We start from the raw sequence: 27,436 nt of genomic DNA, 5'->3' as shown, positions 1-27,436 counted from the left end.
GGAAACCATGGCTGTAGCTAGGTGACTTTGAGTACGCAGCCGCAGACGAATCTACTCGTGGGCGAGACCTTGTCAGGCGGCGGAGAAGGTGAAGTTGATTGGACGAGAGAGTTTATTGACGACGGCCGAAGAAGATGGAGATGGTGGCGGACTGGAGACCTGGAGTGCAGGAGATTTTGCATTAGGCTAGTAGGCCCAACAACAAGGAGCTGTGTTGAGGCCCAATACAATTCCATTTGCTCCGAATTCTGAAAGACACGGGCCTGTTTCGGAATTTTTTTTATTTTTAATTTTTTTTATTAAAATATTTACAAAAGTAATTTTGTGTTTCAAAATTTTACAAAAGTAGTCGCCCGCCGCCCTCTGGGAGGGCGATTTTTAAAAATCGTCCTCTCAGAGGGCGATTTTCGTGACGTGGCTGACCACCGTTAGCGCACGCCTAACGGCCGTCTATAGGGGGCAGCCATTTTGTAGGCGGCCCCCTCGCCACCCTCACGGAGGGCGGTTTACTACTGTGCGGGGGGCCACCTGCAAAAGAGCGGCCTGGTTTTTTTTGCAGGTGGCCCCCTTGCCGCCCTCTCCAAGGGCGATTTATTACTGTGCGGGGGGCCGCCTGCAAAAGGGCGGCGAGGCAGCCTGGAATTTTGCAGGCGGCCCCCTTGCCGCCCTTAGGGAGGGTGATTTTTACCCCTCCGAGTATAAAACCCCTTCCCCCTCTCAGAATTTTCATTATATTCACTCAAAATCCAGAAAAAGAGAAAGAGGGAGGGGTGAGGAGGAGGAGAAGGGGAGCGGCGAAGCCCTGCTGGTTTGCTGACTCCATCACAGGTAATACATTCATTTGAAATGTGTTTCCATTTTTTTGTTGCATTTTAGATTTTTTACCATATACTTTAGTAGATCTGTAGCACACAGCCTATTTTAGAATTTGGGACATAGGACATACAACTTAAATCATTGTTTCGAAGTCGAAGGAGGAATAGTTTCTAACTACATAAATCTAAATATTTTGCACTTAAAATTTTACGAAATAGGTATTTTACATGAACCTGATTTTTAGCAGTTAAAATTGGTCAGAGTTACTTCCATTGGTCAAACGATAACGCAACCTGAGATGACCACGCAATTCATTCAGGCATGGATGGAGTACGAACGTCAGGTACAAATTGCAAGCTTAGACTGGAGGAACAATCCATTAGGTTTACCTAAATGGTCGGAGCGTCCAAAGTGTGGTTGTAGAGATCGCTGCCAGGTGGCTACCTCGTTTGCAGAACAAACAATTGGCAGGAGATACTTTGTCTGCCCCAATGTAGACGACGATTTCATTGTACATATAACAAATTCCAAATTTAAGTAGAATCTTCTTATTATTACTATCCTATCTGAATAACTATGTTTGTTTCTCAGGGCAATCCAAGGAGGTGCGCATTCACTTTATGGATCGACAATGTCAATCCTACATATGATGGCCAAAAGATAACTGAGTCTGAAACACAGGTAGAGTACCAGCGAGAGAAGGGCCATCAAAATGCAATACATGTTGAACGACGCGGAAGGGGTCGGTAGATAAGCTCAGGCTCGATTTGTCAGGACCGACAAATTTGTATTTTTTATCCATGCTATCTTGTCATTATAATGTTTAATTACTATGTTGTGCTGTTGTATGCGTCACGAATTATAATTTAATGTGACTATATCGTTCCGATTTCTAAAGTTTCTTTGACGCCACGATACGTTGTATCCTTATAATTTATATGTACCTGCTTATATTTTTATAACTTCCACCTTCAATTGTGTACATGATTCAACATAAACGAGAATTATGCGTAACTTACAATTTATAGGTAACAAACCCCCTCATAGCCCTCCAATTTATATGAAAAATTAAATTATTAAAATTTTGTCAAAATGCACGTGCTTTGTTCGTTTCAAAACGATACTTTACCTAATTTTAACTGCTAAAAATCAGGTTTATGTAAAATACCTATTTCGTAAAATTTTAAGTGCAAAATAGTTAGATTTATGTAGTTTGAAACTATTCCTCCTTCGACTTCGAAACAATGATTTATGTAGTTTTTACAGTAACAATTAAATATTTCGGTGTAAAAATACCCCTTGTTGGGCTCCAAACCGCTGAAACAACGTACCATTCAATTATAATAATGTTTTTTCTTGTTTCACAATTTTAAAAGTGATGATTTACTAAATTTTCTAAATGCACCGAGCTAAACACTTGGGGGCTGCTCTTAAAGCTGGCGGCACCCAGCACAGTACCAAACCACCCTCCGTAAGGGCGGCAAAGGGGGCCGCCTGCAAAAAAAACAGGGTCCTCGCCGCCTTTTGCAGGCGGCCCCCCGCACAGTACTAAACCACCCTCCGTAAGGGCGGCAAGGGGGCCGCCTGCAAAAAAAACCAGGGTCCTCGCCGCTTTTTTGCAGGCGGCCCCCCGCACAGTAGTAAACCGCCCTTCGTAAGGGCGGCGAGGGGGCCGCCTGCAAAATGGCAGGCCACCTATAGACGGCCGTTAGGCGTGCGCTAACGGTGGTCAGCCACGTCACGAAAATCGCCCTCTGGGAGGGCGATTTTTAATGCGATTTTTAAATATCGCCCTCCCAGAGAGCGGCAGGTGACTAGTTTTGTAAAATTTTGAAACACAAAATTACTTTTGTAAATATTTTAATAAAAAAATTAAAAATAAAAAAAATTCTTCAGCAACCAGCAAAGGAAGAAAATACAGAATCACATAGTCACTCGGTTCTTTTCCTCTTATTATCGTGATACCCTTCCTAAACTTCGGAGTACAGGATACGGTTTTCTGAAAAAAAAATCATACACATTTCTTATAAGTCCTTTATTCCACTTTAGAATACCGATCCATATCAAATGGTCTGAACAGTCCAATGATATGTCACCACATATCAGTGAAGACCGATGAGCTCATATAGGTTGTGTTTAGTTTACGCTAAAATTAAAAGTTTAATTGAAATTAAAACGATGTGACGAAAAAATTGAAAGTTTATATGTGTAGAAAAGTTTTGATGTGATGAAAAAGTTAGAAGTTTGAAGAAAAAGTTGGGAACTAAACCAGGCCATACTTTCTTCGTTTTAAATTACTTATCGTTTCTAAAAATTAATGATCAAACCTACTTTAATTGTTTGACTTAGAACAACACTAAACCAACAAGTAATTTAAATTTGGAACGGAGGAAGTATAATAATCAGTGTTTAGTTCTTTTCAAAATTAAAAGTTTAGGTTGAAATTGGTACGATGTAACTGGAAAGTTGTGTGTATAACATGTTGATGTGATGAAAAAAATTAAAAGTTTGGATCTAAACACAGTAATAGTTCCAGCAAAGACGTGTATAATTAGGAGGGAAGTTTATATATATTGTGTGCAACAAAGGGAAGTTATCTTTTCCTACATTACACAGCCAAAAGGGAGGAAAAGAAATATCCACAAAATCTCTTGTTTTTTGCTTGCATCCTCGGTGGATGCCATTCCCTGAGAGCTTCTGCCGCCATTGGAGCCCGCCCATGTCGTCACCGGAGAAACACCGCCACCGCCGCCGTCGTCGTCGCGCTCAAGCGAGTGCGGGAGCGGCGTGAGCGAGGTAAGACTGGACGGAGAGCACTGCCAGGTTCTCCGGAGGAGATGTCGAAGAGGGTGATGGTGACGCTGGCGGCGGCGGGAGGCGGATTGGGCGCCACGAACGCGAAGCCGTCCGCCGGCAACCCACCGGAGAGGTTCGTGCTCCTCACGCCGAACGTCGACGACTGCCGCCACCCCGTGCCACGGCGGTCGAACGACACTTTGCACTCGAACCTCGGCGCGTCGCCGTGCCCGTGGGCCGCCGCCGCCGCCGCCGCCTCCACGGCGAGAACGGTGCCGACGAGGCCGGCCTCGCCGGCCTGCGCGACGTTGAGCAGGAACAGGTGGCTGCCGCGGCCGTCGTCGTCCAGGAGGCTGAGGACCCGCTTGCCTTCCTGGAGCGGGACGCCAACCGCCGCCCTGCGGCGCCACATCACGGTGGCCGGCCAGCCGTGCGTGCCGGTGAAGTGGGCGAGCAGCGCGGCGGTGGCGCCGGCGGCGAAGCCGCAGCCGGGCTCGGGGCAGAAGCACGGCGCGTGGGGGCACCCGGCGGCGTGGCCGTGGCTGTCGTGGTAGGGCGTCCTGGCGGCGCAGCCGTGGGCGGCGTTGGGGCAGGGCACCGTGATGGCGTACAGGATGTGGTCGACGGCGACGCAGCGCCGGTAGCCGCCGTCCCGGCTGCACATGTGGCAGCGGCTTGTGTCGAGGAGCTTGCCATGGCAGGACGAACATATGACATGCCCAACTCCACACTGCATATGAAAGTAGCTCGATCGATGAGCATAAAATACACAAATCTTTTGATGAACCGGAAATGGATTGGGAGTAGGTGCGTACCTGGAAGACGGGGGGTTGGAGGGGATTGTAGCAGATGGTGCAGTCGAGAGCGTCCAGATCGATGGTGGCGACGGAGCTCCTCTGCCTGCTGGATCCAGTGCTCGTCGTCTCCATGCTTCGCTCTCGACTCTCTTGCTTCCTAATCTAGTACTCGTAGTACTCCACTAGCTTATACTTGATGCTCATGGAGAGTGCCATGCCACTGTAAATACTCCAGGAGTGGAGTAGTAGCTCATCTCATCACTCTTGTGCCAGGCTTTGGGTTGGGTTATTAGTAGGTCTGAACGGATTGGACGTTTCAGCGACGAGGGAACCAACGGCATGGCATTGAGGGGTTGCATTGAATCCTTCCCTACCCCCCTGATCTTTCCTAAACATGAATTCGCTGCTGTTTAGTAGATTCCAACTTTTTTTTCTTGAAACTTTCAACTTTTCCGTCACATCGAACTTTTCTATACATAAACTTTTAACTTTTCCGTCACACCGTTTTAATTTATTCAAACTTTCAATTTTAACGTGGAACAGCATAGCCTTCATATTGCTAAATTGTTCCTGTCACTGTCTTACAGCTTGCATGGACTGCTAGCTCTCAAGAAAAAGAAAGAAACAGGACGACACTACAGGAATAGATTTTAATCTCTCGAGGAGATGTCCGTTTGTTTATCTTTTTTTTTCTTTCAAATTCAATGCGAAGTATATTGAAATCTATTGCTCCACCAAAAATCAATGTCAAATTTAACCTAAATATTGAGAAAAAAAAGACAATTTCCGGTGTAAACAGTACTATTCACACGATGAAATTATCATTTTTATATCTTGATGGTTAAGTTGTTATTTTTTTCTAAAAATTTTCATAACCGTTTGTATGGATTTTGAATATACGAGAGGACATCCCCTCGAGATATCAAAATTATTTCCCTGTACTATCTCTGTATTCAGGTGCGACTGGCTTATGAAAAGTTCAAATTCAGTGTCTTGTTTCATTGACCCATAAAATACGGGTGAACAAAACCGCTGATGATCAGTTTGTGGAAACCAATTGTTTTTAGGTAGTTTATCATACGGTGTTGATATGGCTTTATCGGGTTTCCGTAAACCGGTGAGTAGCGGTTTTTAATCAAAACGAAATGGTACACCCTCCCCATAACTCGTTGGAATCAGAGGCACAATGCACTGTAATTTCTAGTGCACTGATTATTATGGAGCTCCGATTATTTGGAGATCACATACGACACCATCATCAGTTCACCAGAGTAATCAGAAATGTTGGGGATAACACAGGGGTAGGATGTAATCACTGGCCCATCGATCAGAAAGTGACTGCGTAACTGATGAGCACAGAAGAGTCATCAGAAATCTTGAACTTAATTTTGAGTTCAAATCATACTAAGGCTGTGTTTGATACTTAGGGTTGGGAACCCAACTCCACCGCACGGAAAACGAAACGGTTCATTAGCGCATAATTAATTAAGTAGTAGCTATTTTTTTAAAAAATGGATTAATTTAATTTTTCAAAGCAACTTTTGTATTGGAACTTTTCGCAAAAAACGTACCATTTAACAGTTTGAAAAGCGCGCGCGGAAAACGAGGAAGAGGGGTTAGGAATCTTGTAGAAGGAATGTCACGCCCCGAACTAGTCCCGAGCGGAACTAGCCCGTGACGCTCCAAATTAACCTGTTAATTGATACCAGTCCCAGGAAACAGTGCTGGTATAACAGGAAGACAGAATATCACAGCAACAGAGGTCCCTTTACTATAGAGTAGGGGTACAGTCATGTTGGGCTGCGGACAGATCCCGAGCTCACAACTGCATTACAAAAGGAACGCGGAAGCCAAGACTTGGACCACACATCACAGGCGCGACTTGGGAACTAGGCCGAAACCCTAAAACTCATCGTAGCCGGCTTGCTCCTGAAGGAACTCCTCGTCAGCGGGATCCGCTTCATCTTCTTCAGCAATTGGGGGGGGAATTATTTATATGGAGCAAGGGTGAGTACGAGAGTACTCAGCAAGCCATGGGAAATAAGTGTTTAATGCAGGCTTCAAAGAAGGGCTGTTGTTTTTGCAATTGATTTTATTTGAACTCTTTCCTGAAACAACTAAGTGAGTGCTTCTCAAACGACACGGATGAGAAAGTGCGTCTCGTCCGGTCGGAGTTTGTGCAATGTATCAGTCTTTTGAATTGATCAAGATTGGCACCCGGCCAATAGCTTTCAAACGGCCACCCGAGCCTGGCTGGTCCCATCAGCCGCAGATTTTCCCAACATCAAACCCATTTCACAATAGCAAAATTTCACAAGGCAGTAGTCAAACAAAACTACGCTAGGAATCACCTCACATCCGCCCATGACCGTGGGCACGGCTGTTCGGACAGTTTAATAACCTCTGCAGAGGGGGTACACTTTACCCACACGACATTACTAACCCGGATCATCCAGCCCGTGCAGAACGGCCACGACTAGAGACCTTAAGGCTTTCATGACAAGGCATTTCGAAAGCCGACACAGGTTCACCATATGCCAACGAGAGGGGTCCCAGACCAACACCAGATTAGGTCCCAGACCATACTGTGCCAGGAAGCCCAGTGGTCCTCCCCGACACCACCCCGGCGAATCCACATGTCTCTTGGCATCAAGGCTCCCCCGATTAGCTAATTACTCAGCCAGGGGTGTCCCATTCCACCCATGTGGTCGTACTTGTCTTATGTTCGGATGAAATTCCAAGGAAACGGTCCTTAAGTGCAAGAGCGGGAAACCGTACTCCCGGTACGTTCCCCGGTCCGCGGTTTTGGAAATTAGTTTAGTTCGCAAGCACCGACCCAGGTGTCGGGTTTTCCAAATCTTTTGTAAAAACCCAAGTTTTACCCAAGAACTTACTCAGATTTTAAGTTTGAAGGCGACCGTCGATACTCGCACAGAGTGCACGAATATCGAGGCGCAACTAGGTGGTTACAAGGGAACATGGTATAACAATTAACAGTGAAAGGATCAGATGCAACAAGTTGGGTAGGCCCACCGGTCTGCCTTGCAGACGGGGCAAACAGATTAAGTGCAATCCTATCAATGCATAATATTTTGCAAGCAAATTAATTAAGTTCAAATATAGGCTCAAGATGTTCAAAGGTGGCTTGCCTTGCTCGAGATCTTGAGCTTGATCCTCGAAATCCTCGCATTGCGGGTCTTCGGGCTCCGAAACTACACGCGAAACGGGACAACTCAACAAACGGCGAAAATAAAGCCCTATTATTGACCTCTAAGCGTGCCATTAGATAGATCTCGAGATTTGAGGAATTTTGGAAGTTGAACGGAGTCAAACGGACTTACGGTTGGGAAGATATTGAATTTCTAAGATTATTGGATTTTTGTCTAAAGGAAAAGGATTTATTTAAACCCTTTTTGAAAAAGAAAAGAAAAGAAAAAGAAAGAGGGACGGAAATTAGACTTCCCTCGGGCGGCTAGGGCACGGCCCGAGAGAAAAGGGGCGGCTCGGCCGAGCTTAATGGGCCGGCCGGCCCAAGAGGGCGGCCTAAGGCGCGCGCGGGCGGGGAGGGGAGAGAGAGAGCCGGTGGGCCGGGTCCATCCTCGCGTGGTCCCGAGTGGGACCCGCTTGTCGGCGGCTCGGCTCACCGTGAGCGAGGTGCACGCGGGCGTGCTAGGGTTTGGGGAGGGGGGCGCGGCGCATGCGCGCGGTTCGCGGAGGACGCGGTGCGGCGGGCCCACGCGCAGCCTCACGGCTCGCGGTGGACCGCGCGCGCGAGGGGGCGGAGGGAAGCGGCGGACCGGGGTCTGCTTGACCCGGTCGCGGCCGAGGTGGCGCCGACGTGGCGCCTACGTGGCTGCCACGCGGGCCGGCGGGAGGTAGACGACGACGTCGGCCGAAACGGACGGCGGGCGGCGGCGGCGAGCGGCGGAGCGAACCACGGCGATACAGGCGAAAGCGAGCACACCGGGAGGTTGCACGGGACGAGAGGAGACGAGCCAACGGCTCGGATTCGCCGGGGGATGCTCGACGGCGGCGGATTGCGGCGGCGGCAACCGGCGGCAGGAGAAGGGGGAAACGGCGATGAGGTCACGAGGGGTCGATTCCCGGCGGTGAGAGCATCTACGCGGCTACGGGAATCCGTTGCTAGCGTCGGATTGGGCGGAGCTACGCCGAGCGAGGCCGGCGACGAGCGGCGCTTCCGAGCTCGGGCGGCGACGGCGGCGAGCACACGGCGGGCGGCGGCAACGGTCGGGGCGGCGCCAGCTAGCTACGGGGAGGCTACTCGTGCTACTACCCGAGTCTAAGGGGAGGAGATGGAACGAGGAGGGAGAACGGAGGGCGACACTACCGTGCGGGGAAGGGCGCGGTGACGAGAGGCCGACGGCACGGGAGCGATCTCTCCGGCCTCGGGCCGGGGAAGAGGAAGAAGAGGGCGCGCCCGGAGTCCCCTTCCGCGTCCTTGCTCGTGCCGGCTCCTCCGGCACACGCGTCGGCGGCGGTCGGCGAGAGGGACGGCAATGGCGCGGGCGGAAAACGGGGAAGATTGGGAGGAAAAAAAGGAGGGAGGGCGCCTGGGTTTATAGGGTGGCGATGTCGGTTTGGGGGAGGGGAACCGACATTGGACGGTCAAGCCAGCGAGCTGGCGCTCCGGCTAGCGGCCAAATCGGCGACAGGGAGGAGGGGAATGACGCCGGCGGAGGAAGAGAAAGGAAGAAAAAGGAAGGGGGAAAGGGAGCTTGTCCCTTGCCTCTTCGGGAAAAGGAGGAGGGAGCGGGGGCGACGCGGCGGGGGGGGGGGGGGGGGGGGGGGGCTCTGCCTCTGTCCTTTGGAGGCACGCGCGGGGAGTGGCGGGGCCGAGTCGATGACGACGGCGATGACGGCGGAGGCGGCTTGGAGCGGAGCGGCGACACGGGCGGCAGGCGCGGCAGAGGCTGACGGCGGCGGCGACCAGGCGATCGGCCACCACGGCGCGCGCGCGCGGGAAGCAACGGCGCACGGCGACGATTTGGCGGCGTCGGCGGGAATGGCAGCGGGGCAGGAGGGAGGGCTCGGCGCAGCTCGCGCGCTCGCGCGAGCAGCGCTCGGGCAGAGCGGGGGAGAGGGAGAGAGAGAGAGAGAGAGAGAGCGAGCCGGGGAGGGAGGGGGAGATGGGCCGAGAGGGATTCGGCCCATCGAACCCTAGGGAGGCAAAATAGACTTTTGCGGAGGGATTTGATTTGGGAAGGATTTGGATTCGGGATTGAACTCGACGATGGATCGGGGATTTGAGACCTGAGATGGCACGGGCACTAGACAACAAGCAAAGAAACGGATTTCGCAAATAGGATTTTTAAGAGCTAGTTTTCCCGCTAGGCGCCAAGACGGAACGGGCGCTACAAGGAACGCAACCTAAAATGAGTAATTAAAAAAAGAAGGAAGACAAATGTACTGCAAAATACTACTCCCTTCATCTACTTTTGATAGTCATATTTCCAAATTTAAAAATTTATTTTTGATAGGCATATTTTAATTCAACAACCTATCATCTTAATGACTTTCTCGGATTTAATGCATGACTTTCTATTCTTCCATACGAGATTGGCTACATAGGCATCGAGAAATGTAAATATTAATGAATTGCTTATTTACGAGGAATGACTAGTAGTATGTTTAAATAGATGGTAAGTAGAATTACTTATCCTTAGTCTATGTGTCAAGATAAAATATAACTACCAAAAGTAGATGGACTACTAAGGCCCTGTTTGATTCAGCTTATGATTATTATAATATGGATTATCAGGAATAAGATAAAACAAACAGATAACTTATTAGGATAGATTATTACAATCTACTCCATCCATTCTATATTGATCTACATATTTCATAGGTACACCAAGACCAAGAAAAGCTAATAACTCTCTCATACTATATTTACTCTAGTAACAAACTCAATGCATGCACCATCCTCACTATTTCCTAACCAATAGCAAATCAAGATATTGCATGTGGGTTATAAATGCTTGTGTGCATGGATACATGCATCAATGTCCATTTAAATAACCTCAAAAAAATTATATATAGATCAATTTGGAATGAAAAGAGTAACAAACAACTTATAATCTAGGGAAACAAACAGCTCACAGCTTATTCTATATCGGCTTATTATAATTCAGTTTATAGTAATCTAGTTTAATAATGTAGATTATAATAATCTTAAGCTGAAATAAAACCTAAGTATACTTAATTTCTTGCGCAACCAAGCAAATATATGAACGCAGCGTAACCATTATCACGATGAATTACTGGATCCGTCATTCACATTCCTCGTCGGAGTCCTCGTCCTCTACGTCTTCGACATCATCAATGGTGATGCCGAGCACGACACCGGCGTCCCCATCCTGCTGCTTGGGCACCGAAAAGAAACGATCTTTCGGCAGCCCGTCAGAGAGCGACGAGATTTTGACAGCTTCCAGCGTCGAAGCCTCGCAATGCCCCTCGAAGCAAAAAGAATTCTACTGAGCATCTGAAGCCGGATTCCATGCCGTGCGGCTCAAAACAAGAAAATTTAGTTTAGTTCCTTTAACGAGAGAGAGCACGACAAAAATAGCAATGAAGATGAACAGAAACGTGTCCTCGTCAGAGAGGGAGAATGGAATTTTTTTTTGAGCTTATTAAGGGAGAATAGATTCTAATCCTTCGACTATCGTGTGCGTTTTTCTCTCAAATGAAATGTACTCCATTTCTTAAAGCGATGAGCAACATATTCCTTCCTTCCAAAGTCACCTATTTCATTCATTAGTTTTTTCAAAAGTCTAAATCCTATTTGTAGTCATTATCTACTAAATTAAATTGTTGATAGGAACCCAAAAGCCATTTTAATACTTATTGCTTGCATGTTCATTGGTTTTATCATATGGTGAATGAATTAATTGCTTCTTGATCTTGATGAAAAAGAAATAGAACTTAGATTTTTGGAAGGAGGGAGTAGTGAATAATGCCATCTATCGCTCCATCAAAATTCATATTTAAAACTGATCCACACGTAGAGAGAACGGCATACTCAAATCTGAAAGCATTACATATTCTCCATATATTTAAGTTGCCCAAATATACTAGTACCTCCGTTCTTATACTAACGGATTCCGGCTATATAACTAGACAACCAAAATTACTTGGATTTTGAAACATTGTCGGATTTCTTTTAGAATTCTTCACAACCATTTGCCCATTGCATCAGTCTTCTTCGTCGTCACAGCAGCTGTCACCGTCCTCTTCGTCATCGGAGGTATCCCCGTCCTCCTCATCATCCTCGTCTTCGTCATCGGAGGTATCCCCGTCATTCTCATCATCGTCGCCGTTGTTAGCATCGACATCATCGTCACAATCCTCGTCGTCGTCGTCCTCCATGCCGTCGACACAGCTAAACAACGGCACTGCTTCATCTATGGTGATGCGGATATCCACACCGACACCGGCATCACCATCAACAGAATCCTGCAGCTCGGGCACCGAGAAGAACAATTCTTCCGGCATTCCATCAGAGAGCGACGAGCTCGTGACAGTAACCAGCGTCGAACACTGTAGATGCCCCAGGAAGCATGAGAATTCCACCGAACATCCGAAATGGCTCGCCGAGCGTCCGAAGCCGGACGCCCCGTGGTGCGGCTGCACGGAGAAGAGAGAGACGACGGCGTGCTCCGCCGCCGGCGACACGTTCAGCAGGAAGAGGGCGCCGTCTTCTTCTCCGATGAGGACGTTCTTTCCCGGGTGGACGCGGAGTTCGAACAGCTGGCTGTAGCTGAGCTTGTGCGATGGCCAGTTGTGACGAGGCGCGGTGAAGTGGTCCGCGAGCGCCGCCGCGGACGCGGCGGCGAAGCCGCAGCCGGGCTCCGGGCAGAAGCACGGCGCGTGCGGGCACGTCTTCTCGTGCTCCGTGATGTTGGCGTAGGCGATCTTGTCGGGGCAGCCGTGCTCGGCGTAGGCGCAGGCGACCTCGACGGAGTTGACGACGCGCTCCATGGCGACGCAGCGCACGGAGGGAGTTCCGGAGCACGACGGCGACGGGCACTTGCCTCCGGCCGGCAGATTGTCACGGCAAGGCGAACACACCAAGTGCCCCAGATCACACTAGAAATTAACAAGAGCATATGCAAAGACATGCATCCATGTGAGATCCAACTTCAATTCAAAATGTTGAATTCGATAGAAATTAAATTAGCACAACCAAATGCTATGTACTCCATCATGTCAAATGAGTGTACGTACCTGGAAAACTGGAGGCCTCAGGATCTGAAAGCAGACGGGGCAGTGCAAGACCTCCATGTCCATGGTGACACTCTGCCTCTTCTTGATGACAACGCGATCTCCATCATGCTGAGCTTCCCCTAATTTCCTCTTGTTGAGGCTGCTGCTGATCTCCATCGTATACTACTGCCTCCAAATCTGAAGTTCTCTTGTACTAGCTCAATTGCTCATGTTCCCCCAATATATATACTGATGTGTTGGGTGGAAGACGGTGGTCAAACTACTTGCAATTAACCAGCAACCAGTATCAAGGAGTTCAGCCATTTAAGTCTTCCTTTAAACGAAAAACAAGAGTAGTTACTACGTGGAGTTTGACAGTTGATATAAACAAGCCCTCACACGAGATATTACGAAGAAACATTGGGGAGAACGCGCAACCACTTTTTTCGATATTTCATAACATAAGATGTGCATGCATACATATTAATTAACTAGCATATCTTTTTTTTAAAAAAAAATCAGATTTAACCACTTATGGATGTGGCAATTAATTATTTATCATTGGACCCACGTGTCATTGATATATGGGTGGCAAATAGTAAAATGCCCCTCATCCTCAATAGAGTATCTCTAATCTGATTAGAGAGAGAGAGAGAGAGAGGATAGATGGAGTCTTCCTCCATTCAAAAGTCCAAGGCATATTTCTTTTGTTACCAAAATTAACAAGAAATTGATGTGTAAAATTACTGAAACTTCTGATCATGTGTTGTATTGTTGCCCAATTGCAAAATTTGCTTGAAGAGTGGTGAGGGAGGCTAAGTTTAGACAATACACCTATCAATTCTCTGGGAGGGTTTTGATATGTTGAGAAGGAAACTAGGGGGGACTTTAGGTTTAGCCGTTTAGTGCTTTTGGCAAGCATGTGTTGGGGGATTTGGTTAAGCAGGAATGAGTGGGTCTTTGTAATGCTGCAATGTATACGATACAGAAGTTTACTCACCACATCAAGGACTTTTCGGTACGCATGTATACTCCAAGTCATACTTGTATCAACAAAGAAGATATAAACTCAGTTACTGAATAATAATACTCCTACGAAGCACTAAAAAATATAGTCTGCTTGATGAGCTTTTGGCATGTGGACATCCATACAAAGAACCTGTCCTAAGCTAAACTAATTTTGCGTACTCCTATCCATGTCCACAGAGAATTGCCCCCTAATTCCCATCCTCGTCGTCGCTCTCGTCATCCTCATCATAGTCGTCATCGTCCTCCTCCTCCTCCTGCTCGTCCTCGACTTCGAGCACCAACTAGTGTCGATGGTGATTCTGAGCAAGACGGCAGCGCCACCACCAGGAGACTTGGGCACGATGCAGAAGTAGTTCTTTGGAAGCCCGTCCGACAGCGACGAGCACCTGACTGACTCCAGCGTCGAGATCTGGTGATGGCCCGTGAAGCTGGAGAAGACAACATTGCACCTGAAACTGGACTCCGAAGTGTTCGGCTGGATGCAGACGAGGGAGACCCCATGGCCGACTGGCTCCACCGACACCATGTTCATCACGAAGAGCTGACCATCGCCAGCTCGGAGGAAGTGGGCGCCTGGTTTGACTCTGAGGTCGAACGGTGTATAGTACTTGAACTCCGTGGACGGCCACTTGTGTTGAGTGGTGAAATGTTTCCAGAGCGTCGCCACTGACCCGCTGAAGCCGCAGCCAGAGTCCGGGCAGAAGCACGGCTCGTAGGAGCACGCCTGCTCATGGCTTTTCTTGTTGAAGTAGGTGATCTTGTTGGTGCATCCATGATCGGCGTAGGTGCAAGGAACCACTGCGGATTCGACAATGCGCTCCATGCCCAAGCAGTGTTCAAAGGAGGTTCTTGAGCACCCAGGGCACTTATTCAGTTTGTTGCAGCAAGAGGAGCAGATGAAATGCCCCACAGAACACTGCGGTATCAAAACGATTAATAAGTACTCGTGAGAGACTAGACTTAATTCAACAGAAACAACATTAAGTCGAACAAAAACAGAACATGTCCTCATGCAACGATTAATAAGTACTCGTGAGAGACTAGACTTAATTTGACAGAAACAACATTAAGTCGAACAAAAACAGAACATGTCCTCATGCAAGAGTAGCAGAGGCACTACCACATAACTACTTTCACATATGGACAGAAGTTTTCTAGGAAAACAAGACCAGATTTTGCCAATCTGGTTATCTTTAGAAATAAACTAGATGCTCTTATATATGCGATTCATGTACCTGGAAAATCGGAGGCTTGAAGGGTTCAAAGCAGACAGGGCAGTCCAAGACGTCCATGCCAATTGTGACAACCTGCTTCTTGTCAGCATTATGTCCCATTGACACGCTCACCATTGCAAGTGCAACCTACATATTATAACAGTTTAGTCACATTTGTCTCACAAATTGTACTGACAAATTTGATAGATAGGGGGTATTACAGTAACCTTTTCAAAAGGTCACATACAGAATTGCTGGAACCTAAAAATATGTAAATATACAGAGAATAAGATTGGATTACTAACAATAATGGATCACGTAATTCTTTGAGGTAGCTAATTACCACAAATCCCTTAACTAAGTTCATTTGTATAAGTGATTGTGGCAATTGCCTAGCGGCCATGCACAGAACATTGTGCAGTGACCCTTGCAGATGAGACAGGCTCGCAGCAAAGATAAATATAAATGATTTATCAGCAGCATGGTGTGCAGCATATTTTCCATGAGAAATTTGACCCTTTTGTTAAGTAAAATTAGTACATTTTGGTTTGTATGATCCCTGAATCTAGACCCTAAACAAAAAGAACTTTGCGTAGGTAGTAAAATTTAGCATACTACCCCCGAGATCATGAACAAGACATAGGAGAAGCTACAGTATGATAGCAGTCATTTAAGATATTTTACTCCTGCATGACTACCAATTCCTTGATACAATGTGTGTTGTGATACTATCACAAAGTAATAACAGAGACTATGCATATGCTCTTTTATAATTCATAGTTTCACAAAGTGGTACCAGGAATCCAAAACGATGGGTAAAGGAAAAGAGAGAAATCCATTCCAGTTCCAAGTTAGCCTGTTCGAAACCAATAGTTCCAAGTTATAGGCTAGCACAAGTACTATAGAATCTTACCACAACATTCCGAAAATATTAGAACTGATACTGTTCTTTGGATGTGAACCAATGTGATGTGTGAAGGAACTATGTAATTCACATCACGTACAATTCAGTTTCATATTTTGCACCGAACAATAAAATTTGCACTCGCCTTCTGCTATTTTTCCCCCCACATGTATAGAACGAGAATGTTTGTGTTGTTTTGATAACCTTTTCCTTCAATTCCTTCCCAATGCAAGTGCGCCTTGATAGTATCGTGGGTTAAGAGTCGCCTATGCTAGCTAATTTGACAAAGGAGACCAATCAACTAGAATTCAATCGAGCATAAAGCTCGGCGCGGCGCATAAACCCTAAACACTAAAATCGGGCAAAGGCACCCCGCGAGATCACTCCAATAGTCTAATGGAGGAGAGTATAGAATAAGGAGGTTTCCCAATCGAGGTTGGGTGTGGCCGTACATCAAAACCCTAGGCGCTGTGGGGTGGGGATTAGTCGCCACTACCGCCACCTTGAGGCCCTCTGGTTTCCTAGTCTTGTGGATGAGCGACGAGGCTAGCTAGCTGCTGCGGTCATGAACCCTCGTTGAGAAAATTTCCTGCTCCCAGAATGCCGGCGGCGGCAGACCCCCTCCCCAGTCGATCCGAGCAGAGCACGATGGGGGAGGACGGCGGTGGCGACGACAACGACGAGTCGTCGCCGACGACGACGGAGGAGGAAGGAGGCGGTGATTGATGATTTTGCGGGGTAAAATGTGTTAATCCAAGGGTTTTTTTGGGTAAAAACATCACTCCGCCTCTCGTTTCGGTGCGATCTGGACCCTTCCTTGTTTACTACTCCTATCGATCTGACGGTTGTACGTGGCCCAACAGGAGGATCGCTTAGCACTGGTAGCGATCTAGCGTGTGCTGGGCTGTACTGACGGTATGAGCCCATGGATTTTGCGCTGGGCTGTACTGACGGTGGGGTTCTTTTCTTATGAAAATGAAGATAAAGATAAAGATTAAGTTTTTTACGCAAAATGAGGTGGTATTAACGTATGATTGATTGAGTTTCAATTATTACAAACTTGAAAATTAGATTAATATGATATTTTAGAGTAACTTTCATATAAAAAGTTTTCGCACGAAACACATTGTTTAGTAATTTGAAAAGCGTGCCACGAAAATCTTAATCTTCATCCAACTCTTGTTGGAGAAAAGAACAGGACTACATCAATATGTAATGGCTGTTTGGTAGAGATATGTATGCATAAACCTAGCTTCACTCTCTCTAGTTTATTTTTTTTATCGGATGTCTCCGAAAAGATCCTCTTTAGTTTATTTTGTAAGAGTGCTTTATTTAGTCTCATCGATGGAAAATGATGTATGTATTGGAATTCATTTGTTCAATTCAATACCTGCTCTCTGACTCTGCTTGCTTGGCTAGCTGCCCATTCATCAGCGACTTGCCACGCGGCTAACCGTACGTGTAGTCACGATCTAGATTAATTAGGTGCGTGGATATATTGCATCGTATGAACGGTCGTGATCATGTGATGGAAATGGGAACCATACAATCACGCATGTCCCTGTCTTGTACACCTATAGTCCGAACGAAGAAACGGGTCAGAAAGAAACAAAACTATGTCGATCTTGTGCATTGCATGCACATCTTGTTGATATATTCTGACGTTGAGGTTGAGCCATCCTCCTCATATAATCTCCATCTTTCATACCACAAGATATGCATTATCATTTTTCCATGGACCAAAGGAATAATAAGGAATAGTAGCTAGGAGTGTTAAGTTGCTTGTTAATTCCTCTCTCTACGAGAACGTGCTGCCACGTGCTCTTATCCACACAATTAAAGTCAGTTAGGTGATGGGGTTAGCTTATCTTATTTGGTCTCCATAAATAACACCACATATCATCGAGAGTTCGAGACCAACTAAGCTACTACTCGAAGAAGATGAAGACCGCCATGACTACTTCCACCCTTCTCTTCCTCCTCCTCGCCGGCCTCACCGCCGCCGCCCTCGGCACGGCGGACGACGACACCACCACCAACACCATACGCCTCCCGACCGACGGAGGATCAGCACAGCAGGCGCCGACGAAGAAGAAGCCGTGGAAGTGCTGCGACAACATCGAGCGGCTGCCGACGAAGACCAACCCGCCGCAGTGGCGCTGCAACGACGAGCTGGAGCCCAGCAAGTGCGTGGCACAGTGCGAGGTGTGCCAGGAGGCGCCGGGGCCATTCCCGGGCCCGCTCATCTGCAGCGACGTCTACTGGGGCGCCGACCCGGGTCCCTTCTGCACGCCGCGGCCGTGGGGAGATTGCTGCACCAACACCACCTGCACCAGGTCGATCCCGCCGATCTGCCGCTGCAACGACAAGGTGAAGAAGTGCGCCGCCGCGTGCAAGGATTGCAAGCGGGTGAAGTCGTCGAAGCCTCCTCGCTACGTCTGCCAGGACCAGTTCACCGGCCAGCCAGGGCCCAAGTGCAAACACTCGTGCGAGAACTAGCTGCAGATCGATATGTATGATCGATCGATCGATCTGTGTCCGTCAATAAAACTCGCCCTAGCTAGCAGCTAGCTGATCGTTCGTTCGATCATTCAGTGTTGCTAGCTAGCTCCATATTCAGAGCTCTGCTATAGCTTGAGAGTGCTTGTGCTGCAACTCGCTTAGCTTATTAATTACGTGTTTGTGTGTTGTCTCGTGTGAACGATGGTCTAGCCAGTGACCAAGAGCAAAATAAATGAATAAATGTTGCCACGGTCATCGTAAATAAGTTGAATAATGAGCGATCTCTAGCTACTCAGTATAAAAGCATGCGGAAGCTTGTTCATGTTTCACGCGCATCAATATTATGAACAATGAATGTAGAATTGAAGCTTGATAAACAGTGAGAGAACAACCATTTTTTTCACCAGATCGTTTCACAAATTAATCCCCATCTATCCTGTATTTTTTTTGGTTGCATGCATCCCTAGTCAGGACAGAGTCCGGATGTTTTTATTGACTAACAAAATTCCTTATTATCTTAAAAGAAATCCTGAAATTTGACAGGTGGAGTTCATCTAGAACATACTACGTATGAATATGATGGTTGAGATAGACCGGACGGCACCTCCGTCCAAGCCAGGAAGGTCAAAACCATAGCCGCATCAGTCAACCCAACCGAACTGGGCTGCGCACACGCAGATCTGGATGGGCCGAGGGCAACTGGGCAAGGTGTGTGGGCCAGTTCAGGGAAGCTTGGAAGAAGTTCACATATGTCCCTCACTTTTATCGAGTGAAAATTCGTACAGTGCAGCAGCATGATGCCGCCAACTTCCTGCGACCCAACCGTGGTTGCGTCCCATGACTGTGCCCGTGACATGCTGTTCCAGGCCGTGGGAAAGAGTGGCAGAGATGGAGAGGGAGTTGACCGCTGACACATGGGTTCCACTCGACACGCTAGCCAAAACTGGTCACTATACTATCGAAGGACCAAAGTTAACACGATGTTATGAGTTGGGGTGGACCATAAATGGTATTTTTGTTTAAGACAAATTTTAGACTCGGCGACAACTCGAGGGAACTAAGGTAAACTTATTCCGGGAAGTTTAGTTACTCATGGACTTTAAGGTCCCATTCGAATCCACTGAAAAAAGTGGATAAATTTTTGGATAAAAGTGAAACTGCTAAACGGTGTATTTCGTGCGAAAACTTTCTATATAAAAGTTGTTCTAAAATTATTAGATTAATCCATTTTCCAAGTTTGTAATAATTAAAACTCAATTAATCACACGTTATTACCCCTCTTTTTGCGTGAAACACTTAATTTTTATCTTTATCTCTAGGAGATTCAAACACCACCTAAAGCTCGTTGCTTACACGGGCCGTATTAACCAAATTGATCGTCCCGATGCAAATATTTGTTCATGTTTTAATTTCCTTTTATTTTACATTTTAAATTCTATAAAATTTGTTCAATTTTTATTTTTGTTTATTTTCTAATTGTTTGGCAATTCTCATTTGTATTATCTAGGACAAGTTCCAATTTTTGTGAAATATGTTTAAATTCCACCAAATTTTGTTGTAATTTATTTTTCTAGTAGGCTAGCTAATCTTCTTTTGTAAATTAAAGCCAGCTGCTTTGTGATTGGAGTATTAGCTTTAGCATAGTTTTTGGTCCATAAATAACGCTGCACATCCCCAACACCAATTAACCCACGCACCGACGAGAAGATGAAGAGCGACACTATGGCTACTTCTTCCATCCTTTTCTTCTTCCTCCTCGGCGGCCTCACCGTCGCCGTCGCTGCCCATGGCACGGCGAACGACGACACCGACACCATACGCCTCCCCAGCGACGGAGCAAAGTCGCCGAAGATGCCGACGGAGAAGAGGCCTTGGAAGTGCTGCGACGACATCGAGGAGCAGCCGGCGAGGATCTTCCCGCCGTTCTGGCGTTGCAACGACGAGCTGGAGCCCAGCCAGTGCGCCGCCCAGTGCGAGGTGTGTCAGGACCAGGAGGCGTCGCCGGGCCGGCTCATCTGCGGCGACGTCTACTGGGGCGCCGACCCGGGCCCCTTCTGCACGCCGAGGCCGTGGGGAGATTGCTGCGACAAGGCCATCTGCAGCAGGTCGTATATCCCGATCTGCAGCTGCGCCGACGAGGTGGAGTCGTGCGCCGCCGCGTGCAAGGATTGCCAGCCAGTGGAGTCGTCGTCGTCGTCGTCGGAGCCTCCTCGCTACGTCTGCCATGATCGGTTCAAAGGCGAGCCAGGTCCCAGGTGCACACCCGACGAGCACAAATAATTAACCTACGGCTACGGGTGCGATCGAATTCAGAGTGCTTGTACGTCGATCGCTTATTAGCTTGTAGTACATCAATCTATCCTTCAATAAAATAAAACGCGGTTGCTCTGGCTAGCTAGCCGCTGATCTCTAGCTCGTTCGCTCTCTCGCTCGAGCATTCAGAGTTGCTAGCCTATATAGCTCCATTCAGAGCGTGCTCTGCTAAGCTTTAGCTTGCTGAGCGTTCACCTCTCTGCGTGTGCTCTGCTTAGCTTGCTAGCAAGGCACGCCGATCGATCGATCTGCCCACGGGTAATTTCGCGGCTGGCTTGCTTGACTGGTTGACACAAACCACATCGTGCAGAGGCTGGCAAATTAAGCAAAAGCAGCCATAAGCATAGATATCAAGATTACCATGGTAATATATACACGGAGAGGGACCTACTACTCGTAATAAACTTGAAGCAAGCACAGGGCGCTCACTGCAAAGAGGATTCTTTACACGCGTGAGTAGTGCTGGTGAACCAGCATGCACGTGCAAAATCGGCTTTTCCGGCGTGCCTACTGAAGAATAATGTTGATGTGAAAAATAATGAAATTGGCACCTCCCAAGTACTGGTTCGTTAAATAAAATATTACTGTATCAAAACTAGTGAGCTATCTGATATAGACGAGAACCAAACTGCATGCTTTCCTAAAGGTATTTAGATATACCATGAAAGGGGTTGTAATACTTCATGAAATTCTGAACACAATACACCATACAAACACATGATCTGAAATACCTTTTAGGATGGACTTTGAAAAGACATACGATAAAGTTAATTAGTCATTCATACATAAAAATAGTTAAGCCAAAGGCTTTCCGGACAAATTGATTGACTGGACTATGAAACTAGGGGAGAGGAGTGTTGTTGTTTAGGAACATACTTTGACAGTTGACACTCAAAAAGGAAGGAGATCTTTTGTCTCCTGTAATGTTTGATCTAGCTGCTGAAGCACTAACAATGTCAGTGAAAAGGGTTGAACAAAATGGGTTATTGGAATTACTAGGGTATGAAATGAATCGTATATATATCAGTATTACAGTATGCCGATGATACAAACTTTTTACTAAAATATATCCCAGAATATACAAGGAACCTGGCATTCATCCTATATGTCTTTGAACAAATGGCTAGGCTGAAGATTAATTTTTATAAAAATGAAGTCTATTGCATTAGCATGAATCATGAGAAACAGAAAATGTACAGCGATTTATTCACTTGTCAAGTGGGTGCCCTACCTATGAGATACTTGGGCATCCCATTGGAATCGATCACAAAAAAATTCAGAATAAAGATTGAAAAGCAATCATCTTTGACCATTTCACGCAGCTAATGGGACGCGCGGGACCGAGGCCAAATGAACTAAATTGAGAAACCCTGGACATCCCCCCGATTGATCTCTGCGTCCTCGGGGAGCCTTTCACAGAGCAAGAAATCCATGGGCAATTAAAGAGACGCCAGCCGACAAAGCATCAGGCCCTGACGATTTTACTGGGAACTTCTTCAAAGCTTGTTGGGACATCATTAAGGCCGATGTTAGCATGGTCTTCAACTATGCCTACAACCTAAGGTGTGCATCTACAACCTAAGGTGCTCCAACTTGAGTATCGTGAACTTGGCAAATATAGTCCTAATCCCAAAGAAAGAAGGCGCGAATAAGGTGGCGGACTACAGGCCGATCAGCCTAATACACAGCATTGCCAAGATCCTCTCCAAACTTCTAGCGTTGCGGCTGAGACCACACATGCAATCTTTAATCTCCGTCAACCAAAGCGCCTTCATCAAAGGAAGAAATATCCACGACAACTTCCTCTATGTGAGAAACATGGTCAGGAGATACCACCACTTGAGGCGTTCGATGCTTCTCTTCAAACTTGACATAACGAAAGCTCTTGACTCTGTACGTTGGGACTACCTGATAGCTTTGCTGCAGCAACGTGAGTTACCTCAAAGGTGGAGAGACTGGCTAGTGGCCCTGTTGTCAACCTCCACTTCTCAGGTACTCCTCAACGGAATACTGGGACAACGGAATAGCTTTGCTACAGCAACGTGAGTTACCTCAAATTGGAAATATGTGATGGAAAAGTTGAAAGTTTGTGTATGTAGGAAAGTTCGATTTGACGAAAAAGTTGAAAGTTTGAAGAAAAAATTGGAATCTAAACAGGGCCTAAGCGCATGGTGGGTTGGAGGGGCAAGAACATAGGGCCGGCGGGAAGGACCATACTCGTCAAGTCAGTCATAACGGGGCAACCAATTTTATCTCCTCACTGCCTAGCGTATGTCCTTCAATTGAAAACTCGTGCATCTATCAAGTTTTACATTAGGAAATTTAATACTTTCCGGTAACTTCTTAAAAAATAATAATCACCCTTATCCAAATTTATGTGTAACTAAAATAAATATCCGCGTGTTGCAACGGGGTAAAAACTTTTTTCCTATACATTTTATTCCCTTGGTTTTTTACCGAATGCTTCCTTGGTTTTTGTCACACCCTAATCCGGCACCGCCGTACAACAGCACCTGACAGGAGCGTGTCGTAGGAAAAACGGCGCAAACCGCTTCCTACAAAACCGCGATCTCAGTACCAGTCCCAGGACATAGCGCTGGTACCCACAGTGACAAATATGAATCATTGCAATCCTTAAAATAAATAGAGGACTTATTTACCTTAACTTAGGTTGCAGCTCAGAACAGCCCGAGAATGCAACCGACGACACGAACGAGGAAACACCAACAACAACAGCAGCAGCGGAACCAACGGACTAACACCCAACACCACAGGCGATGGCTAGGAACCAGGATGAAACCCTAATCTTCACTTTACTTCATCTTCAACTTCAGGGCGGAGGAACTATATATATATTTATATAGAGCAACGGTGAGTACTTTCGTACTCAGCAAGTCACGGGAATTTAGGTGTTTAATGCAAGCTTGGAAGAGAGGCAAGGTTGTTTTGCAAATCCTTTGTTTTGAAATCATTTTAAAATCACTAAGTGATTTACTTCTTGTTAAGTTTGGGCCGAAAAGAGACTTGCGTCTCAAATCGACTTAAGAGATGCTTTTCAACAACTCAATTGGTAATGTACCGACCTCCCGGGTCAGATCATTACTTCTCGGCTCCCAGAGCCATTTCACTTGATTAATCGGCTCCCAGAGCCTTTTTCAATTTCTCGGACTCCCAGAGTCTAGCTGCCCAGCAACACAACAATCCGCTTCCACTCGGGAAGCCTAGTCTATGATGCCCGCAGACATCCCGAATCACACAGATTTGTTTCTGACCACTCAGGTCATCCATCTGCCACATAGGCTGATTCTGGTTACGATTCCCACACCACAACAACTTTTCACAAAGCACTGGCAAACAATTCTACGCAACGGGAACCACCTCACATCCACTCATGACCATGGGCACTGCTGTTCGAACAGTTAGTTAACCTCTGCAGAGGGGTACACTTTACCTACAAGACACGAACTTACTCTAGACACTGGCCAATGTCACTATACAATATACCCTGTTGCATAGGCCCATCCATTCTGAACAACCATCCCGGCTGCACAGTTCTATCTCCAAACCAGGAATATACCATTCCAAACCAGGAGCTAATCAAATTATTACTAGTTATAGCATCTTTTATTATGGTGAGAAGTGTGAAACTAATCACGAAAGACATTGTTAGACCCGCCCATAACCGCGGGCACGGCTATTCGAATAGTTTTACTCTGGCCAGAGGTGTACCACTGTACCCACAAGACACAGCCCCACAATATGTCACCATGCGCCTCAATACCACCACGGTACCTCGGAAAGGAGCTGTGACAGTACCCCTCGCACAACACAATCCACCACAGCGCACCATTCCTGGATCATAATCACCCCCTTATAAACAAGGCATGGACTCCCCAGCGACCCCCGTGGGCTTATCTCCGCCACTTCTCAGTCTGGTGCCCCGCAATGAACCATGCTATACAAAAGGTAAAGCCGTTGCCCACGCTGGCTTGTGGTTGGCATGGTTAATGTTTCACAACCGAAACTCGTGAACCGGTCCTTAATTGTCATGAACACGACCATCAAAACCATGTGCTCACAACCCACCATTATCAGGTTTTAGTTGGCAAATTAATTAATTAACCAATCATGATTAACCATCATGAGCTATCATTAAATATCCATCATTAAGTAATAGTGAAACATTAGTTATCCCAATAGTGTGCTAATGTTTCTAAGCATGGTTAAGCAATTATGTATAACATCTAGCTGAACCAATATATAAAGCTCAACTAGTCAAATTATCACCCAAGGTATCAAAGAATAGAGTAAGCAATGCAAATTGGTCATAACAAAGGAATAGGTTCACACCACCCGGTGACATTCCAAAATAAATGCACAGTTGAAATAAATAGAGAATTTTAATATAGGATCAACATGCTCAAAGGAATTGTGTTTGGGATCTGTGTGACTTGCCTTGCTGGCCTTGGAACTCTTCAAAATCTTCTCCTGCAAACTCAGACTCTCCGGAAACGTCGGAATCTAAAGAGAAAAGAGCAAAATCACCAAAACATCACATAAACAAGCATGAACAGTACATGTAGATATTTTTAACATGTAGATCTCAATTTTAGAAAAATTTAGAGACTTGAACCAACTAAATCCGAGCTAAGATGAATTAGTTATGAATTTTTAAAGATTAAATCAGATTAAAACACTTATATGGGTTTTAATTGAATTATGACGCAATAATGAATTATTTTTGAAAAAGGAAAAGAGGATTTATTGCGTCAGCGGCTAGGGTTCGCGGTGGACCGGGCGCACGGCGACGGTTCACGGGAACGGACGGCCGAGATCTATCCAACCAAAACAAACGGCCGAGATCGATCGGGTCTACCGCGGCTCACGGGAAACGACGACGATGACGTCAGCGGTGACGTCACCACCGGCGGCGGCTCGGCCTCGCGTGCTCGCCGGCGAACAACTGTGCGGCGGCACAAACGGATGGCACCTACGGGTTGCGGGCATCGCGGCGAACTCACCGGTGACCAAAACGACGGCGGACGATGACCGGACGACGTCGGCGACGAGGAAGAAGCGGCGGCGACCTTCGTCTTGACGACGGCGACGGTGTTCCGGCGGTCTTCGGCGACGACGGAGGGGCAGACGGGATGGGCGACGGCTTGACGATCGCGACGGCGGCTTTCCCGAGCGACGACGACAACCGGAGCGACGGCAGCGCACGACTAGAGCTGCGGCGGCGACGGCGGCGCACGGCTGCACGGGGCTAGGGCGCTACGGGCGGCGGCGGACGAAGGCGAGGGTGGCGATAGGTAGCGGCGGGCTTGGGGGTCCTTATATAGGGGCTAGGAGGCGGCGGCGAAGGCCCACGGCGACCGGCGACGCGATGGAAGGTTTAGGGTTCGGAGGAGAGAGATCGATCCGAATCGAACTCGAATCCACGGATTTCCAAACCGAATTGGCGATCGATTCCAAAAGGAAAAAGGTAGAGGAGATCCCTGAGATCCTTTCCCCTCAATTGATTTCACCGGAGAAGGAAAGGCGCGAGCGAATTTGGAAGGAGACGGCGGCGCGGCTCGGCTAGGGTTTCGGCCGGGCGACGGCGCGACGAAGACGACGGATCCGACAGGTGGGCCCCACCTGTCAGCGAGCGGGAGCGCGCGCGCGAGCGGCGGCTCGGCTGCGGGCTGACTGGGCCGGGGAGAGAGAGAGAGGGAGATTTGGGCCGACTTTCGGCCCAAAGCCAAAAGAGAACTTTTAAAACCTTTTCCAATTTAAATTATTCATGAAGTGCAATTCCATTTATTAAAAATACTTCCTTGGCTCAAGTAAATCCCAGAAAAATCTAGGAAATATAGAATCAATAAAGTATTTAATAAATATTTATCTGGCCCACTTTTATATTGGAATTTATTATTTAAAATTAGATCTTCTCTTCTAGACTTTAAAAATCATTTCTAATAATTCCAATTAAACAACAATTTATATATTTAGGATTTTTAGGGTGTGACAGTTGGCCGCGCGACGGCGATGCGACTTTGTGGTGGTGCGGCGGCGGAGAGGCAAGAAATTGAGAGTGGAGGCGTGGGTTTTATAGGCGGCGGGGAACTTTGAGAGGAAGGGACTGAGCACGGGCGGTCGGTTCAAACCGACCTTGGGGCGGTCAAGGCAGCAGCTGGCGTTCACGGGCGGCGCGAGAACGAGCAACGGCGTGGATGCGAGGGACGATGGAGGCGGTGGATCGGACGATGGAAATCGAACCGCGAGCGCGGGCTGGCGTGGCTCGGCGTGGTTAAGGTGGGGCAGCAAGGAGTAGAGGCGGCGTCAGCGGCTCTGCCTCCGAGCGCAAGCGGCCAAGGGGTGAAGACAGGGCGCCATTGCCCGGGAGGGGAAAAGGAAGGGAGGACGATGGAAAGGAGACTTGTCCCTTCTGTTTTGGGCGGCGGGCAGGCGAGGCGCGTGGGAGCGGCGTCCTTGCCGGTCGGCTATGCGCGAGAGAGAGGCGGCCCGAGAGGGAGAGATGGGCCGGGAAGAGGAAATTAGCCCACAAAAATCCAAGGGAGGCAAAACAAACTTCAATAGAGAAATTGAATTGGAGCTTGGATTTGAATCGAGTTTCGAATTCAAATTGCATATTTGAACTCAGCGAAATACGGAGGAGCCAAGGAATGGATTCAAGGTGGACTCGGACATTTTGGAATCGGGACAGGTATTTGGCGAGGATTCAAAGGAGGCGATTGAATTTCGGAGACTTGAATCGGAATTGGAATCTTGAGGTGGGCGATTTTGATGGCGACGAGAGGGAACAACGAGAGATTGAATTGAGATCCATGGCACGACTT

The 27,436-nt window shown here is 47.3% G+C and overlaps 5 protein-coding genes across 5 annotated transcripts; 2 read left to right on the top strand and 3 right to left on the bottom strand.

Annotated features, from left to right (window-relative positions):
- Positions 1-3,353: 3,353 nt before the first annotated feature.
- On the bottom strand, positions 3,354-4,690 carry LOC127759953 (E3 ubiquitin-protein ligase SINA-like 11). The gene is made up of 2 exons (XM_052284164.1): positions 4,428-4,690; positions 3,354-4,342 (listed from the first exon to the last, which is right to left on the bottom strand). Exons 1-2 carry the CDS (start codon positions 4,539-4,541, stop codon positions 3,542-3,544), a joined length of 915 nt encoding a protein of 304 aa, XP_052140124.1. The 5' UTR covers positions 4,542-4,690; the 3' UTR covers positions 3,354-3,541.
- A 6,758-nt stretch (positions 4,691-11,448) lies between these two features.
- Positions 11,449-12,790, bottom strand: LOC127760499 (E3 ubiquitin-protein ligase SINA-like 2). Its single transcript, XM_052284768.1, has 2 exons — positions 12,654-12,790; positions 11,449-12,515 (listed from the first exon to the last, which is right to left on the bottom strand). The coding sequence occupies exons 1-2, from the start codon at positions 12,714-12,716 to the stop codon at positions 11,622-11,624; spliced, it is 957 nt and encodes a 318-aa protein (XP_052140728.1). The 5' UTR covers positions 12,717-12,790; the 3' UTR covers positions 11,449-11,621.
- A 780-nt stretch (positions 12,791-13,570) lies between these two features.
- Positions 13,571-15,278, bottom strand: LOC127782719 (E3 ubiquitin-protein ligase SINA-like 2). Its single transcript, XM_052309991.1, is given in 5 exon segments — positions 13,571-13,600; positions 14,048-14,151; positions 14,154-14,577; positions 14,897-15,022; positions 15,219-15,278. Coding segments are annotated over 5 exon segments (744 nt in total).
- A 2,393-nt stretch (positions 15,279-17,671) lies between these two features.
- Positions 17,672-18,555, top strand: LOC127783745 (Bowman-Birk type bran trypsin inhibitor-like). The gene has a single exon (XM_052310919.1). The coding sequence runs from the start codon at positions 17,721-17,723 to the stop codon at positions 18,276-18,278; it is 558 nt and encodes a 185-aa protein (XP_052166879.1). The 5' UTR covers positions 17,672-17,720; the 3' UTR covers positions 18,279-18,555.
- A 1,429-nt stretch (positions 18,556-19,984) lies between these two features.
- Positions 19,985-20,667, top strand: LOC127783735 (Bowman-Birk type bran trypsin inhibitor-like). The gene has a single exon (XM_052310913.1). The coding sequence runs from the start codon at positions 19,989-19,991 to the stop codon at positions 20,559-20,561; it is 573 nt and encodes a 190-aa protein (XP_052166873.1). The 5' UTR covers positions 19,985-19,988; the 3' UTR covers positions 20,562-20,667.
- The last annotated feature ends 6,769 nt before the right edge of the window (positions 20,668-27,436 follow it).

Source organism: Oryza glaberrima, chromosome 1, assembly GCF_000147395.1.
Source record: "Oryza glaberrima chromosome 1, OglaRS2, whole genome shotgun sequence".
In the NCBI taxonomy this organism is placed as follows: Eukaryota; Viridiplantae; Streptophyta; class Magnoliopsida; order Poales; family Poaceae; genus Oryza; species Oryza glaberrima.
This window is presented reverse-complemented; position numbering and strand designations above follow the sequence as displayed.